General features: G+C 40.4%; 1 protein-coding gene across 1 annotated transcript in view; it reads right to left on the bottom strand.

The window, feature by feature from the left end:
• The window catches only part of LOC134754989 (retinal homeobox protein Rx3-like), a 72,277-nt gene extending 70,427 nt beyond the window's left edge, over positions 1–1,850 (bottom strand). Inside the window, exon 1 of the mRNA XM_063691473.1 lies at positions 1,295–1,850. Within this exon, the coding sequence (XP_063547543.1) occupies positions 1,295–1,787 (493 nt within the window). The 5' untranslated portion in view covers positions 1,788–1,850. The remainder of the gene's footprint in view (positions 1–1,294) is intronic.
• Between the last annotated feature and the right edge of the window lie 15,413 nt (positions 1,851–17,263).

Below are 17,263 nucleotides of genomic sequence, written 5' to 3'. Positions count from 1 at the left end.
CCATATCAAATGAAGGCATATGTCCATTAAACAGCCAAACGGATGATCAGTACCGCGACTATTTAGGTGTCTCAAATAGGTTGGCGTATTTTCAGCAGAAAAATACACTTTTATTTTTAATTTAAAAAAATAAAACGGCGGCAAAGCAAATCTTTTACTTTTTTCTGTGAAAATATATACATAAAAACGTTGCTTCTGTAAAATATTTCTATTATAGTTGTATTTATTGCGCCATTTTTGAGAAAAGCACTATATATAACTCGGCTGGAAGGCTACTTGCTGGCTTCGGATTCAATTAAACGGACTCCCAAGGTCGTCCGTTTAAAACGAATCCTCAACCAGCAAGTAGCTACTTCCGAGCCTCGACAATAATGTACTATTGTTTAACACTTTTACATAGTTGGTTATAGGTGAGTATTTAAGTATAGATCAAACACGTTTTGCTGGAAACTAAATTGTCAAATGAAACTATATTCTGGAAGACATGAATCTTCAAAATCTTTGTAATATAGTCCTAGAGGCTTGTCTTTTTCTTCAACTTGAATATCACTTTTGACACTGACAGATCACAGACATAACAAATCCAGATCAAGTATATAATAGTCAAAATAAGCGTCATATAGTTAAAAAATAATAATTAAATATACTTAAATGGTAATGTGCTTTTGTAAGAATATTAGGTACCATTCCATCTACATATCCTTTTTTGTCGCAGCAAGTAATAGTAAAAATTAATTTATATCGCCTCTAATCAATTTGCTTCAGATTAAATGGGTTGTCAAGGTGTCTGCACAATCTACTATTAGTGCAAGTCTTTGTAAAAAAACCTACCGTTGTAATGTAACTTTTTTAGAAGAATTTTAGAGCTTTATGCAAATAGCAAGTTAAAAACGCAAGGGTAAATGAAAATATCTTGATTATCCGTATTATCCAACCACAAGACACAAAACGGCTACTCACTGGCGCTTTAATCAGGGTCCGGAGACATCGATTGATCCCCAAGATAGGGTCGATGGTATGCCACGGGCCCGTCGGCGGCTGGCACTTCACCTCCAGCTGTCCCAAGACCTACCTATTTGTCTTCATTACACACACAACACGAGACACACACTCACCTACGCTTTGATTCGGATCCGGCGACACCAGCACTGGCCGTCCAACCAGCCCTAAGATGGCGTCGATGGTGTGCCGCGGGCCCGACGTCGTTAGCACTCGGCTCTTCACCGCATCCAGCTGTCTCAGACCTACCTATTTGTCCTGACTACACACACAACACAAGCCACAAAGCACTCACCGGCACTCTGATCAGGATCTGGAGACACCGGCACAGGTTCCTCATGCAGCGGCCGCCCACCCAGCCCTAAGATGGCGTCGATGGTGTGCCTCGGGCCCGGTGGCGTCAGCAGCCTGCTCTTCACCGCATCCAGCTGACTGAGCTGCATTTGCTGTGCGTGGAAGAACATCCCCATTCTATTTAAAGTCTCTAAGTTCTGTTGATGTTGCGTTAAGCTCATAGGCTCTGTCACGTTTATAGAGGAATTGGAACATGGTGTGCTAACGCGGGACGCGGGACTGCTTGTGTCACGTTCTTCGCTCCCGTAACGGGGAGCGTCCATCTTCGCGCGCGGCGCAGCGAGCACTGAAGCACGGAGGCACGGGGCGTGGCCTCGGGTGGGGGAAAGTGCGAATTTTGGGGTCGAGATTTGTTTGGCATTAGCCCCCTCGCCTGAATAGTTTTTTCTCCTGATTGGGTTGATTGTGCGAGGTGTCGCGGTGCAGCCTTTCATAGCGGTTTGTTAACTTACATTCTTGCTTATAGAGTGAATTATTATTTTTATTGTGAATATGATGTGAAATAAATTTTCTTTGGAAGTTTTTACAGTAGCTAAGGTAATTGGTTGGTATACACCTTGGGAATTACATGTAAAAATTTAAAACTTGAAACTTACTTCGACCATCACGTTGTATGATTTTGTAATTTACAAGTACGTTACATAAGTAATTGAAATGGGTAATAATTTAAATTAATTACAAAATCGAAGCCTCAATTCATCAAGCAATCGTTCGCAGTAACTGTTTTTCAATGTAATTAGTCGGGCATAATGTTAATTAACTCAATTCAAACAATCATACTAATCAATACTCCACTAATTAAATTGCTCCATCCCGCTCTCTCGGCGTGTGCCAGAGCGAGACGCAGCACCGGACATCTGCTGTTAACACACAAATTTAACCAAATCGGTTAACCCGTAACCAAACAATAACAGCTTTTCCAACTGACCACGTCCACTAACCCTTACAACTTAAAGCCAACCTCAACACAATCTAAAACCTACCCTATTATCACTCAAAACAGTCTACATTCAAATGACCGTACTACGTAACGTATTCCGTTTGAATTTGGAATCTCTCGCATCAATATCTACCCATCCCTGTCACATGTAGGCAGCGTCGTCTCGCTCTCATCTCAGGTGTGGAGACGGTTGCTAGGGGCGGGGCGCTGACGTCACGGGCGCGGCCCAATGGCGCGCGCGCGTTTTTTGCGCGATCTTCGTGCGTTTCTTTTGTGCCGGTAGCCGTAATAGACTGCGGGCCAGGAGCATATATCGTCAGTCATCGCCTCCCGGCTGATACTTTGTGAGATGATAGTTTAGAGGCTATTGTGAATTAAAAAAATAGTCAGCCGGTTGGTTGCACCGTGGTGGAAAGATCGTCAATTAATGACATGAACATGTAAAAAAAAATTGTTTTTTTTTCAGTCATTGCCTCCTGATTGATATTGTGTCAGATGATAGTTTAGATGCTATTTAAAATTTTAAAAAACCGTCAGCCGGTTATATCGCGGTGGAAATAGCGTCAGCTGGTTACATGAACATGTAAAAATCGCCATCAAACGTTGCAGTTTGGCTAGAATATAAATGTTTAGTAAGTAAGTTATAAATTTAAATATATAAATAAATATAAAAAAATACGCACCCTACCATTTTATGCCCGCAAAGTATACACATATTCATGTTCATGCTATCAGCTGATGCTTTTTTCACCGCGATACAACCGACTGACGATTTTTTAAATTCCCAATAGCATCTAAACTATCATCTGACAAAGTATCAAACGCGAGGCGATGACAATTTTTTTACGTATTTCGGTGGCTGCCATTCCTCAACACAGCAACGCAGCGGCAGCTGACGTCCACGAGGGTTCATCATACATAGCCGTTAACCACTATACGAGTTATCGCCCAGGAGGTGATTGTTCATGGAAATCTGTTCCTGGCTCGCGGTCTATAACAGCCGTAAGCGGATTACGCGCTAATGACTTATCGACGCACTGTTGTTGCCGCCATGTTTGTCTTTGTTAGTTAACTAGTGGACTTCACTGGAAGTTGGGAGTTGATTAAGTTAAAGTTTTTGATAACTTTTACGATTCGTTGCTGTCGTATTTTAGATTTGAAAGAAAGAAAGAAGAAAGAAAATACATTTATTTGACGCCACAACATAGTACATAAAAAAAAGAAAAGCATGCAGACAAAAAAACATTTGGACGCCAAAAAGGATCCCCACTCAGCATAGTGCCGCGGCAAACCGTGGCGCTGGTTTTCTGTGGGGACCTGGCTTAATCTAAAAATAATGGCGACACGTACGCCAACGACACACAAATAAAATTTACATTGACATAAAAATACAAACATTATTAAACAGAAAATTAAGACAAACTAAATATTAATAACCGCCTTTTTTAAATATATTTATAACGAAAGTTACAGAAAAAAACCAACACCAGAACGAACTAAACTTAAGACTAAAACTAAAACAAAGACTAAAACTAAAACAAATCATCAAATTGCCGCGGAAATGTAAAAGATTTGTGATTTGTGATTTGTTCTTTATGTAGTTTATTTACATATGGGTTTTGAATCTAAGCTATACAAATATTGAAGTAAAGTTTTACATTTTATTAATTAATTCTAACCCTTTCGTGCTTATGTAGGTAACACTTACCTAATAGTGTTAGGGTCGGCAACGCGCATGTAACTCCTTTGGAGTTGCAGGCGTACATAGGCTACGGAGACTGCTTAACATCAGGCGGGCCGTATGCTTGTTTCCCACCGACGTAGTATAAAAAAAATATATATATTTTTTTTTAAATACCTATTTATTATAGTACCTACTACCTATACATTACTATTACATTATTTATTTGGTTAATATTTGGCTGCAAAGTTTTGTGTTAATGTTATTTGTTTTGTGTATTGTGCAGTCGCCATCAGATATATAGGAGCGGCCGAGGTGCTCAATAATATCTGAACACGCACTTTATCGTATTGACAATAGAGGCGTGTTCAGATATTTGTGAGCATCTTGGCCGCTCCGATATCTGATGGCGACTGTGCATTTAACCCTTGGTAAATGTACGCGGATACGGGATTTCCGAGTCGTAAATTATTCTTGTGGGAATTATTTTCCCACTAAAATCATAGATTAACTTATCTACGTCTAGTTCTATTTTAATTTTAGTTTAATATTTCTTTCTCATAGGATCTTGATAGGAGATTTTTCAGTTTATTTTCCTCAGTCATTTTTATATTTAGGTATAAATTATAGTTGGTCAAGCAAATCTTGTCAGTAGAATACGGCGCGATATTCAAATTTCCTAAGGGACCCTTCGCGCCTACATTTTTTAAATTTACCGCCTTTTTCTACTGATGAGATTTGCTTGACCAACTACAGGTACCTATAATTAATGTCATTACCGGGTCTAACGCGATTAAACATTATTTTACCTTTTTTACGACGTTAGGTAGCTACATAATATATAAAACAACCCATAATAACTAACTAATGGTGTGTTTATAATTTGTATTATTGTATACGTCTTCTAAACACCTACCAGTTTTTTTCTTTTTTTTATATTAAAGGAAAAAATGGAAAAAGTTACAACACTTCCGGCAGGATTTGAACCCGCAACCTCCGCAATCCGTGCATTGCTCTTAACCAATTGAGCTACGGAAGCCTACCAGAACCTTGCAAATCTTTCCATTCCTTCCCTTATGTATACACGCCTTTGGGGTGGCGTAGCAACGCACGGATTGCGGAGGTTGCGGGTTCAAATCCTGCCGGAAGTGTAACTTTTTCCATTTTTTCCCTTAAAATAAAATTCGGAGTATCGCTCGCAGACGTATCTGCATGTTAAAAAATTGACCTACCAGTATGTAAAATTTTAGGCAATTTAGTGATGCATCGCCATACGTGATTGGCCCGTAAAGATTAGCGACCTTGATGGGCACTTCGGCGATTGGCCTGCATATTTTATGCGCTCAGGACGTGCACGGTGCAACCCGTGCAACGCTAGCTTTTAGTACAGGGTTCTGTCCATTCAGCTGGGTCCAGACGGCTGTAACTTAATGTAATCCATCCTGTAATGTAACACAAATTCGGTGTGTGGACGGCACATGTAACGCCGTGCCTGATCCATCGCCCGTTGGTTCTTAGCACGCGTTCACACGTTGACGCTTTGTCTATTACGAGTACACGTTACCCCGTCTGGATCTGGCTACTCGGCCGGCGGCGTCTACTTTGATAAATATTGATGATTTTACTTTTGATGAGCGGACTGACCTTGTCGGTAGTGACCCTATGAAGCCGATGGTCCTGAGGCCCTACCGCGAAAAACGAAAATTGAAATTTCTGTATCTGCTTTTCTCCCTCAAATATGCAATTGTTATTTCCGATTTAGAAAAAATACAGAGTTCGAATCCCGGTAAGGGCATTTACTTGTGTGATGATGACTGATGTTTTCTAAGTTTAGTAATTTGTATATTATATATTTCAGTATCTGAGTATATACCCACAACACAAGCCTTCTTGAGCTTACTGTGTTAGGATGTCAATTTGTGTAAGGATGTTCTATAATAGTTATTTATTTATTTATCTATTAAGTAATAGGTACAAGATACATATCACCTGACGTGAACCCTCTTGTTCACCTGAAACCGTCTAGTCTACGCAGGGTAGCAATACCGAATAATTTAATTTAGCTTCCGTACGTACTTAACGCTACCTAAATATGTATGAGTTGTATGACAAACTTTCTAGTCTTTTACCTAATCCTATTTACTTTGCAAAAAATGAAATCATGATTAGACAAGGTGGACCCCGGACACACAAACTATGATATAGCGTTGCCATAATTAATCGATTTTAATGGCATGTTTTGTCACGTTACTCCCTCCTCCACGTATATTGGAGGAGTGAGTAACGGAGCAGGGAGTGAGGAGGTAGAAAGGAAAGGATAGATATAACAGGGGTAGGTTCTTTATTTATCGGCTATAGTCTAAATATGACACGCTAACAGATGGTTTAAATTACAAAAAGAATAAAAATACGTTTATAGTTGCGCTAGTAGCACGCGCAAGGCAGGAGCACGCACACGGATAGGCGCGCTGATAGCACGCGCAAGGTGAGGCGCGCTGGTAGCACGCGCACAGTAAGGCGCGCAGATAGCACGCGCAAAGGTAAGGCGCGCAGATAGCACGCGCAAAGGTAAGGCGCGCAGATAGCACGCGCAAGGTGAGGCGCGCTGGTAGCACGCACACAGTAAGGCGCGCAGATAGCACGCGCAAGGGTAAGGCACGCAGATAGCACGCGCAAAGGTAAGGCGCGCAGATAGCACGCGCAAAGGTAAGGCGCGCAGATAGCACGCGCAAAGGTGAGGCGTGCTGGCAGCACGCGCACAGTAAGGCGCGCTGGTAGCACGCGCACGGTAAGGCTCGCTGGGTAAGGCGCGCTGATAGCGCGCGCACGGTAAGGCGCGCTGGGTAAGGCGCGCTGATAAGCACGCTCTTCGAAGAGGCGAGGCGCGGTGACAACACGCGCCTGTTGAGGCGAGTCGCGCCGATAGCGGGCGAGGCGCGGTGACAGCACGCGCCTGTTGAGGCGAGGCGCGCCGATAGCGCGCGCCTAGGAGACGAGGCGCTCCGCTAGAGCAACCGCAAAGCACCACCGGACTTGGGCGCGTGCAGAGAGCGCCAGACTTCGCCAGGAACACAGGTAACTTTTTAAGGAGCGCGAGCGAGGGTTTCTTGATGGTGCGGGGCCTGGCTTGGCCCCGCACGGACCCTTACAACTGACGTTCCTTTATTGGGAACTAGAAGCAAACTGAATTCAGATGTCCGCTGGGCCGCTTATATAGCTAGCGATAACATTTTCTAGAATTATTGTTTACTTTGTTATTATTTTTGAAAATATTTGAAAATATTTGTTCACCAGTAACAATTTTTAGATAAAATTTAGAACAAACTACTTGAAAACTATACGACCTAAACTTCATGCTAAGGAATTTAGAGTAAATTAATAGTTTGACGGATTATGTCGAAACAAAGAAACAAATATGTCAAGGAAAATTTATAGTGAATTTTAGGTCGATTAGCTTTGAAATCATTATAAAAACATGAAATGATTAGAAAAACAGCAAGGTAAGTTTCAGGAATTATGAAACAGCAAGCGGGGCAGAGGTTTCAGACTTCGCACGCGACAGGAAAGTTCGCGAGAGCTTAAAGCATCTCCGTAACGTTATCCTGTGATTTTCAGGCGCAGATCAAGAAAATAGTAATTTAATTGGAGCCAGGGAATGCAATTTTAAAAGGTTCGATCAATTGGATTCTTACGCTAGAAACCAAAGAAGGGAGGAGTTACAGAGAAGTAATCCAAGCATGCAAGGTAAAACACTACAGTTTTCCCACACATCTCACATCTGAGTCAGTCAGTTTTTAGTCAAAAAGTCCCCGTACCCGCGGAACCCTACATCGCGACAGGAGTTAATACCACTGCATCGTTCATTATTGGTGGTCATTTAATTACTGCGCCATGCAGGCGTTACGAGTAGATCCTATCAGTGATTGTCAGTGTCAGTGTTTTTTCGTAAATATTTTTTTATTTGAGCTAGTATAACTTGAGACCACAGTATTACAATCGATCAACTTGATTCCTGGCCCATTGTGACACTTTTTAGGGTTCCGTACCCAAAGGGTAAAAACGTGACCCTATTACTAAGAATCCTCTGTCCGTCTGTCTGTCTATCACCAGGCTGTATCTCATCTACCGTGATAGCTAGACAGTTGAAATTTTCACAGATGATGTATTTCTGTTGCCGCTATAACAACAAATTACTAAAAAGTACGGAAACCTCGGTGCGCGAGTCCAACTCGCACTTGTCCGGTTTTTAACATTTGCTATCTCATTGGCATTACATTGATTTAAAAGGTATAATTATTATGGTAGATCACAAATCATTTTCTTCTATAGTAAATGAGAAATCGAAATTAAACTATCGTGAGACAATATTAAATGAGCAATGTCTAAATTCAATAAGAAGAAATCAGAAACTACTTAAGTATAAAGCTTTTAAATAAGTCGTAGGTATACAGGGTAGCCTACACTACAGACTTGGGTTGAGTCTGTTTCGGTAAACAAAATGCCGAAATACAGTCACAGATAAAAAAAAAAAACCATGTGGTTGAATTCGATATCGTCTTCTTCTTTGTCGTATCCTCATGACTGAGGGACGTGACGACTGTGGACTCTCTTCACCAGTGCTCTCCTTAACATTATTATTCCCATCTGATTGTGGGGTCTGCATTCCTTGTCTCTTCTCTCCACCTCGCACGATCGGACGAGTCGTCTACTGAAACGTCGCAGGCCCTCATGCCTTTTGCTATGGTATCTGCCCATCTCATGTTCGGTCTTCCTCTTCCTCTGGACCCAGCAATGTTCAGATCCATAGCAACATTCCCGATGTAATCAGGAGGTCTTCTTTTCACGTGTCCAAACCATCTCAGTCGACTCTCTTGTAGCTTATCGGCGATATCACGTACTCCGAGGCTACCGCGAACGTACTCGTTGCGTATCTTATCAAGCCTCGTTACTTACCAGTGCTCTCCAAATCGCTCTATATTATGCCCGGTGCATACTAGCCTATTACTGGCTTTAGTTTCGACGTTATTCTGTCCGACCAACACGTGACCATCCCTACTTGTGATGTGATCATGAGCTTCTCCACACTATCTGGCCCAGTTTTGCTCAGATGGCCGAAGAAACTAAGTATGCGTTGGGCGCGAACAATCGAGGGCCTCGGTTTGATTCGATTTCTGGTTTGATTCGAACGCCTGTCCGATTTCTAAGATCAAGTTCGCCATAGATTTACTATGGCGTATGTACTTGATCTTAGACTATACTCGAAACCACTGTTCCTACGTGCCGGAGGTGTACCAATACCACGGTATTTGTACGCGAAGTATAGGTACAGGACCTATACCTATATTCGAACTTAAACTATCGTGAGTCATGTTTCAAAATATTTAGATCAGAACGGTTTCACTCACTTGTATTTTAGTCGCTTTTGGCGACATGTTTCGGATTCTTTGGGAATCCTTCCTCAGGCACGAGTGTCCGCGGCGGTTGTACGTCGTGCACAACAACACGAACGAGTGAACGAGTGTTCACGTCGTGTGAAACATGTCGCCAAAAGCGACTAAAAATACAAGTGAGTGAAACCGTTCTGATCTAAATATTTTTATACCTATATTACTTTTTTTTATACTACGTCGGTGGAAAACAAGCATACGGCCCGCCTGGTGTTAAGCAGTCTCCGTAGCCTATGTACGCCTGCAACTCCAGAGTAGTTACATGCGCGTTGCCGACCCTAACACTCCTCTCCCTCGAGCTCTGGCAACCTACTCACCGGCAGGAACACAACACTATGAGTAGGGTCTAGTGTTATTTGGCTGCGGTTTTCTGTAAGGTGGAGGTACCTCCCCAGTTGGGCTCTGCTCTAGATCTGGAATGACATCAGCTGTCCTGTGCCCTACCACACAAAGCGAGATGTCATTCACAGTGCCCATACCTCTCTTAAAGTCCTCCTTAGGTTAAGGTTCAGCCAGAGTTTCTGAATAGTCATAGCACTTTTTTACATCACAATAGTTGCCAAAAATATAAATAGTAATCTTGAGATCATTTTCTAGTCACTTTATTGATTAAAAACCGTATTAAACAACTTTTTCTCAATAGAAAAAATCACGAACATAATATTATAGGTCTAAAATGCACCATTAAAAATTTGTAACAATTTTTTTCACAAAAGCTATTAACATGAAAATTTCTAATATTGTCTTCGGTTCGGTTCGGTTGTCGGTCGGTAATATACGCGATATAATCCGTTTTCATAGTTTTATTTCATGAAAATTTCTTCTAAAAATGTGTAATACTACTTTTGATCGAACTCGTCCATTTTTTTTTGTTTATTATAACTAGAAATAACAATGATATCCGCAATCACGCAATCCCGTGCACGCACGGCCGTCCGCTCAGTGCTCAGCGAGCTGCGTTCTGAGAAGCGCCTGTAAGACCCCATTTGAATTATTAGAAGCACATTAGACATAAGATATTTTACCGGTTCTAGATATTCTGGTCACCCATCGCACGTATTTATGAATAGAAGTTTGTGGCACTTTTAATTTAATTGTGTGCACCTTCATTACTTACGATTTATTTAAAAGCGACTAAAAATACAAGTGAGTGAAACCGTTCTGATCTAAATATTTTTATACCAATATTACTTTTTTTTTAATACTTCGTCGGTGGAAAACAAGCATACGGCCCGCCTGATGTTAAGCAGTCTCCGTAGCCTATGTACGCCTGCAACTCCAGAGGAGTTACATGCGCGTTGCCGACCCTAACACTCCTCTCCCTCGTTGAGCTCTGGCAACCTTACTCACCGGCAGGAACACAACACTATGAGTAGGGTCTAGTGTTATTTGGCTGCGGTTTTCTGTAAGGTGGAGGTACCTCCCCAGTTGGGCTCTGCTCTAGATCTGGAATGACATCAGCTGTCCTGTGCCCTACCACACAAAGCGAGATGTCATTCACAGTGCCCATACCTCTCTTAAAGTCCTCCTTAGGTTAAGGTTCAGCCAGAGTTTCTGAATAGTCATAGCACTTTTTTACATCACAATAGTTGCCAAAAATATAAATAGTAATCTTGAGATCATTTTCTAGTCACTTTATTGATTAAAAACCGTATTAAACAACTTTTTCTCAATAGAAAAAATCACGAACATAATATTATAGGTCTAAAATGCACCATTAAAAATTTGTAACAATTTTTTTCACAAAAGCTATTAACATGAAAATTTCTAATATTGTCTTCGGTTCGGTTCGGTTGTCGGTCGGTAATATACGCGATATAATCCGTTTTCATAGTTTTATTTCATGAAAATTTCTTCTAAAAATGTGTAATACTACTTTTGATCGAACTCGTCCATTTTTTTTTGTTTATTATAACTAGAAATAACAATGATATCCGCAATCACGCAATCCCGTGCACGCACGGCCGTCCGCTCAGTGCTCAGCGAGCTGCGTTCTGAGAAGCGCCTGTAAGACCCCATTTGAATTATTAGAAGCACATTAGACATAAGATATTTTACCGGTTCTAGATATTCTGGTCACCCATCGCACGTATTTATGAATAGAAGTTTGTGGCACTTTTAATTTAATTGTGTGCACCTTCATTACTTACGATTTATTTAAAAGCGACTAAAAATACAAGTGAGTGAAACCGTTCTGATCTAAATATTTTTATACCAATATTACTTTTTTTTTAATACTTCGTCGGTGGAAAACAAGCATACGGCCCGCCTGATGTTAAGCAGTCTCCGTAGCCTATGTACGCCTGCAACTCCAGAGGAGTTACATGCGCGTTGCCGACCCTAACACTCCTCTCCCTCGTTGAGCTCTGGCAACCTTACTCACCGGCAGGAACACAACACTATGAGTAGGGTCTAGTGTTATTTGGCTGCGGTTTTCTGTAAGGTGGAGGTACCTCCCCAGTTGGGCTCTGCTCTAGATCTGGAATGACATCCGCTGTCCTGTGCCCTACCACACAAAGCGAGATGACATTCACAGTGCCCATACCTCTCTTAAGGTCCTCGTTAGGTTAAGGTTCAGCCAGAGTTTCTAAATAGTCATAGCACTTTTTTACATCACAATAGTTAGCAAAAATATAAATAGTAATCTTGAGGTCATTTTCTAGTCACTTTATTGATTAAAAACCGTATTAAACAACTTTTTCTCAATAGAAAAAATCACGAACATAATATTATAGGTCTAAAATGCACCATTAAAAATTTGTAACAATTTTTTTCACAAAAGCTATTAACATGAAAATTTCTAATATTGTCTTCGGTTCGGTTCGGTTGTCGGTCGGTAATATACGCGATATAATCCTTTTTCATAGTATTATTTCATGAAAATTTGTTCTAAAATTGTGTAATACTACTTTTGATGGAACTTATCGATTTTTTTTTTGTTTATTATAACTAGAAATAACAATGATAATATCTGCAATCACGCAATTCCGTGCACGCACGGCCGTCCGCTCAGTGCTCAGCGAGCTGCGTTCTGAGAAGCGCCTGTAAGACCCCATTTGAATTATTAGAAGCACATTAGAAATAAGATATTTTACCGGTTCTAGTTATTCTGGTCACCCATCGCACGTATTTATGAATAGAAGTTTGTGGCACTTTTAATTTAATTGTGTGCACCTTCAGTACTTCGCAATTCCATTAAAACTAATTGATGTTTTGTATCACGGCGATTTGCTAGTAATTAACGGTTATTTTGCATGTTGATTGATTACTTTTATATAATTATATTTCATATAGGGTTATTGAACAGAGAATTTGTTTATTGATCATCAGAATTATTTGAAATTGATTGCAAGCTAGAATATACCTGCAAATTTTAAGTTATTTCTTACTAAGGTCTCTCTAATTGTCTTGAGTCAAAATTATTTTCGTTGTCTTTTTTCTTGTCCCCAAAAAATATGGGGTGAAATTTAGTTTAAAAATTAGTTTTAAATTTTTCTCAAGAGAATTATAATCTACACATAGAAAGACATGCAATAGCATTCAACTTTATTTATTTATTTGATAAAAAAGCAGAAGCGTGACAGAGCGGTCAGATACAAAATATTGAAAATAATTTTGACCTCATTTTTAAAAACTTTCTAGTTGTTTTTTTTTTATAAATAGTGTGCAATGACGAATATTCTACCTATAATAAAACTTCGAAATGTCTTTAAAAAACTTTCTTCCTTTCCAAAAGTATTGACGAAATGATATATATTAATCACATCACAAAAAACCCTGAATTAATTAAGGTGTGCCACCAGCATCCCCAATCTGGCGACAATAACGTTCAAAGCAACTCTTTTACCGGCAATCATAATATTTATAATGAACGGCCCGCTGCGATGGATGATCAAAGCTGACAAGGTCAGGCATGCTCATAATTGGCCGCGTAGGGTTACCTGATAAAGTTCTGACAAAATAGTGAACAAAATTCTTGATGCTCGTCGATTTTCGCCACGTAGTACCTACTCTTGTATAAAATGCGTCCATGGTGGGACATTTGGATTTTTAGGGTTTCATACAGGGTATTTTTTGCGTTTGACGTCTGTCACTAAGCTAAAGAACGTCGGTGACGTACTAAACGGTCTTCCGGTTCGAACGCCATCTTGATAGTAGCCTCGTGATTAATTTCTTTGTTTTTTGCTCATTAATATTGTTTAATGTGTAATATCGATAGCTTTATTATACAGTAATCTAATGTGGTAGTGTGCAGTGAATGGAGAATTAATCTCAAAGCGTGTTTAACCACCATTCTGGAGTCAACGGCCGGTAGTCCACGTGCTTCTCGTAAAAACCAGCTATCGGTTTTACGAGCCAACTACAACAACCACCGAACAACGTCGTGCTCTAAGAGCATTTGGTATTTCTACCTCTAACCGTGTCTGGCTAGAGCCCTAGAGGCCCATAATTTTATTGTTTACCGTACACTGGCTATGGCCGATGGCCGATATGTTTTAATCAAGAAATATTCATTCGATCCCACGTGGATCCCACTTTGACGTTGGCGAAATCATCGACAGTATCGATGGAGCCATACTACCTGAAAAATTGAGGCCGCCTCTAGTGTATACATATTACCTCAATGATATTTGGTACTATCGGCTTGAACTCCGTTAGAATCAAAATCCAAAACAAATCTGCATGGACACGTCCCGCCACTGCCCGCAAATTGTTGGTCGGCGCGGATTAGAACACGCTCCCCGCCCCCGCCGCGAACGAGCCGCACTCATTCCAGAGGCCAATTCACTCACTGTGACATCAATATGATATCTAAATGATATCGGGGGCCTAGCTAAGACGACAATCGTTGATAGAAAACTCCAATCAAATCTTAAATCATTGGAAATACGTGACTTTTCATAGCATCTTATGCGTTTGGTGTTTCTCGATGTACATTTATCATCTTGGGTACTAGTAGGACCCCAGTCTCGCATGTACTTATCCGTACAATACAATCTGTACAATGTATACGCGAGCCATACGCACAGGTGACTGACATCATTTAGATATCGTTTTATTCACAATTTAATTTTGAATTGGCCCCCTGATCCCAATCGGGAACTCGTTAACGTTCATTTGCCGATCAATGGATAATTTACGGCCGTTAATTCGGGCTTAACCGGTTGGTTATTCGATCAACTGGATTGAGTTTTTTAATTAAGTTGAATACGAGCATGAATTGGGGCATTTTCTATGAAAAGGGACCTTATTGTCGATGGCGCTTACACCGCACAGCATCGCGCGGCATTGTATTTATATCGGAGCGTCGTTAATAATGGCGTAAGCGCCATCGACAATAAGGTCCCTTTTTATACAAAATACCACAATTATTTTTGATTGATACGCGAAGCGATTACTTTTCTGGTGTATTTTAATCAGAATAGGGTATTTGATTACCTACTAGTTTTAATTGAGGAAAAAATGATTGTTAAAATACAACATAGGTACTTATAGTGTAACAACAGCAACTAAGCAAATGCCAGTAAAAGTAAGTAGGTACTTACAGAGACGATAAGATTTATGCCCAAAAAATACAATACTACAAATACAAATAAATCATCATCTTCCTCGCGTTATCCCGGCATTTTGCCACGGCACATGGGAGCCTGGGGTCCGCTTGACAACTAATCCTAAGAATTGACGTAGGCACTAGTTTTACGAAAGCAACTGCCATCTGACCTTCCAACCCAGAGGAGGAACTAGGCCTTGTTAGAATTAGTCCGGTTTCCTCACGATGTTTTCCTTCACCGAAAAGCGACTGGTAAAACTGCTGGTAAATATCAAATGATATTTCGTACATAAGTTCCGAAAATCTCATTGGTACGAGCCGGGGTTTGAACCCGCGATCTCCGGGTTGAAAATTGCACGCTCTTATAAGCCACCAGCACAAATACAAATAAATAAAATACAATAATACAATTTTCAGTCCTATTTATTTCTATGACTTCCAGTAAGAAAACACACATGCGCGCGCAGGTTGCCAGCTACCGAGTGTTTGGAGTTGAAAGCTTGTCATTTTAGGTAACAAAGCATCAGAAAAAAACCCATATTATTAGATAAATAGTTAAGTATTATACTATAGGTCTATCGTTTAACTGAGGGGGTTTGTAAGAAGTTATTATGGTCCGTCACGGACTGCCTAAAGGCTTGGCTACACGAAGCTGATTTGTATTATGTTAGTAAAAATGTTATATGAAAACTAGTTTTAAACCCATAACATAGCTATCTTCTATTAGCAAATCACCGCGCGCAGCTTCTTTACCGACTTGAGATACCTAAGTGGTAGATCCTTTGATCTTTAATCATTGTAGAGTAAACACAGATAGGACGCATAATAACCAATCCTACGAACGGCCAGTAGTTACAGTAGTTAGAGCGCTTGTGGTGTCTTGTGACCACACAACACAAGCAACGCAGTAAGGCAGACTTCGTGCACCATGGAAGCGAAATAAACACTCGTTTGGTCCTCAATTCCCGCGCCGCAGCGCACACTCACCTCGGACCCTGAATCCCCAACACGTAATACAGGCGAAGGACCTCAGGGCCCCAAACCAACTAGATGGGCTGACCTAGTTAAGCCTGGACTGCCCGCTAACTAAGTACTGGGTGGAGGTTGTCATTGGCAGGGCCAGGTAGTGAATAAAAATATCTACTACTTGCCCCTGTCAGTGGAACATTTTTTTTTTATTTGTTGGTTTTTGCTTTTATCTTTATTTATAATTAATATGTAACACTAACATAGCCTTTTAAGTTTGTACTACAACTATCATTTTTATTGACATACTATGTCTGAAATAAACAATTTTAATTTAAGCATGCCACCTCGGGCAAACTTCATGACTATTCATGAGAGGTGAGAGTCGCGAGAGATCGAGACCAATGGAGTTCTTCTCTTCTCTCTTCTTCTGTAATGAGTCTTCCGAGGGACCGACAAAGTAGAAGAATACAGGAATACTCCCTCAGAGCCTACCTTGGAAGCCGCGAAGACTTGTTCTTTCTACTCAGCTGAAAGCGATAGTACGATGGCTGAGAGCCTTGGACACTCGTGACTTACCTGATGTACCTATTTTCAATTGTCTATGTGATTTTTCATACCGTACGATTAAATAAAAACCCTTGAATCCATGGTTCTCGAGTTAGCAACATGTAGAGAGAGAGAGGAGCACAGTAAACTTGCTCTAAATTGCCTGTCGAGTCAAATGTGACGTTTTCAACCAAAAAGTACCACATTTTCGCTTGTCGTTAAGGTTGATTTCTAATTGAAGCTATATGGAAATAGCGCCTTACCGACAATAAGTACCCTTTTGGTTGAAAGTGGCACAAATATTGCCGGGCTTCGAAAAATTATGAATAATTACCAAACAGCTGACTAAATTGGATTAATTGTAATAATAATGAGTCCTAGACAATGCTTAGCCGTATGCAATATTGATAAAGTTTATAGTACTTCAACAGACCGGCTAATCAAACCTTTTATTGAGTCCACTCAACATAATAACTAATTAAATAAGTAAGCGCCTTTGTTAGTTTTTAATATTTGATGTGATAGTTTCAAATTGAATATTTTTGATACTGTACCGTTTTATATGTACTGCGATCACTTACCTGTACCAAGTTAAGACTTGCTTGGTTCACAGAGTACGCGATGGACACAGATGCATCTTCAGTGGCCGCACAATCAATTTATCACATGATTTCACAGTGTATGGATATGATTTTCACTAATGACGAGCCGCTTATCTAGTCCCTGCATTTATTTTTAACGTAATATTTAAATATTTTTATTTTTTTTACAAAAAT

The sequence above is a fragment of the Cydia strobilella genome, chromosome 2 (assembly GCF_947568885.1).
Source record: "Cydia strobilella chromosome 2, ilCydStro3.1, whole genome shotgun sequence".
Lineage (NCBI taxonomy): Eukaryota > Metazoa > Arthropoda > Insecta > Lepidoptera > Tortricidae > Cydia > Cydia strobilella.
This window is presented reverse-complemented; position numbering and strand designations above follow the sequence as displayed.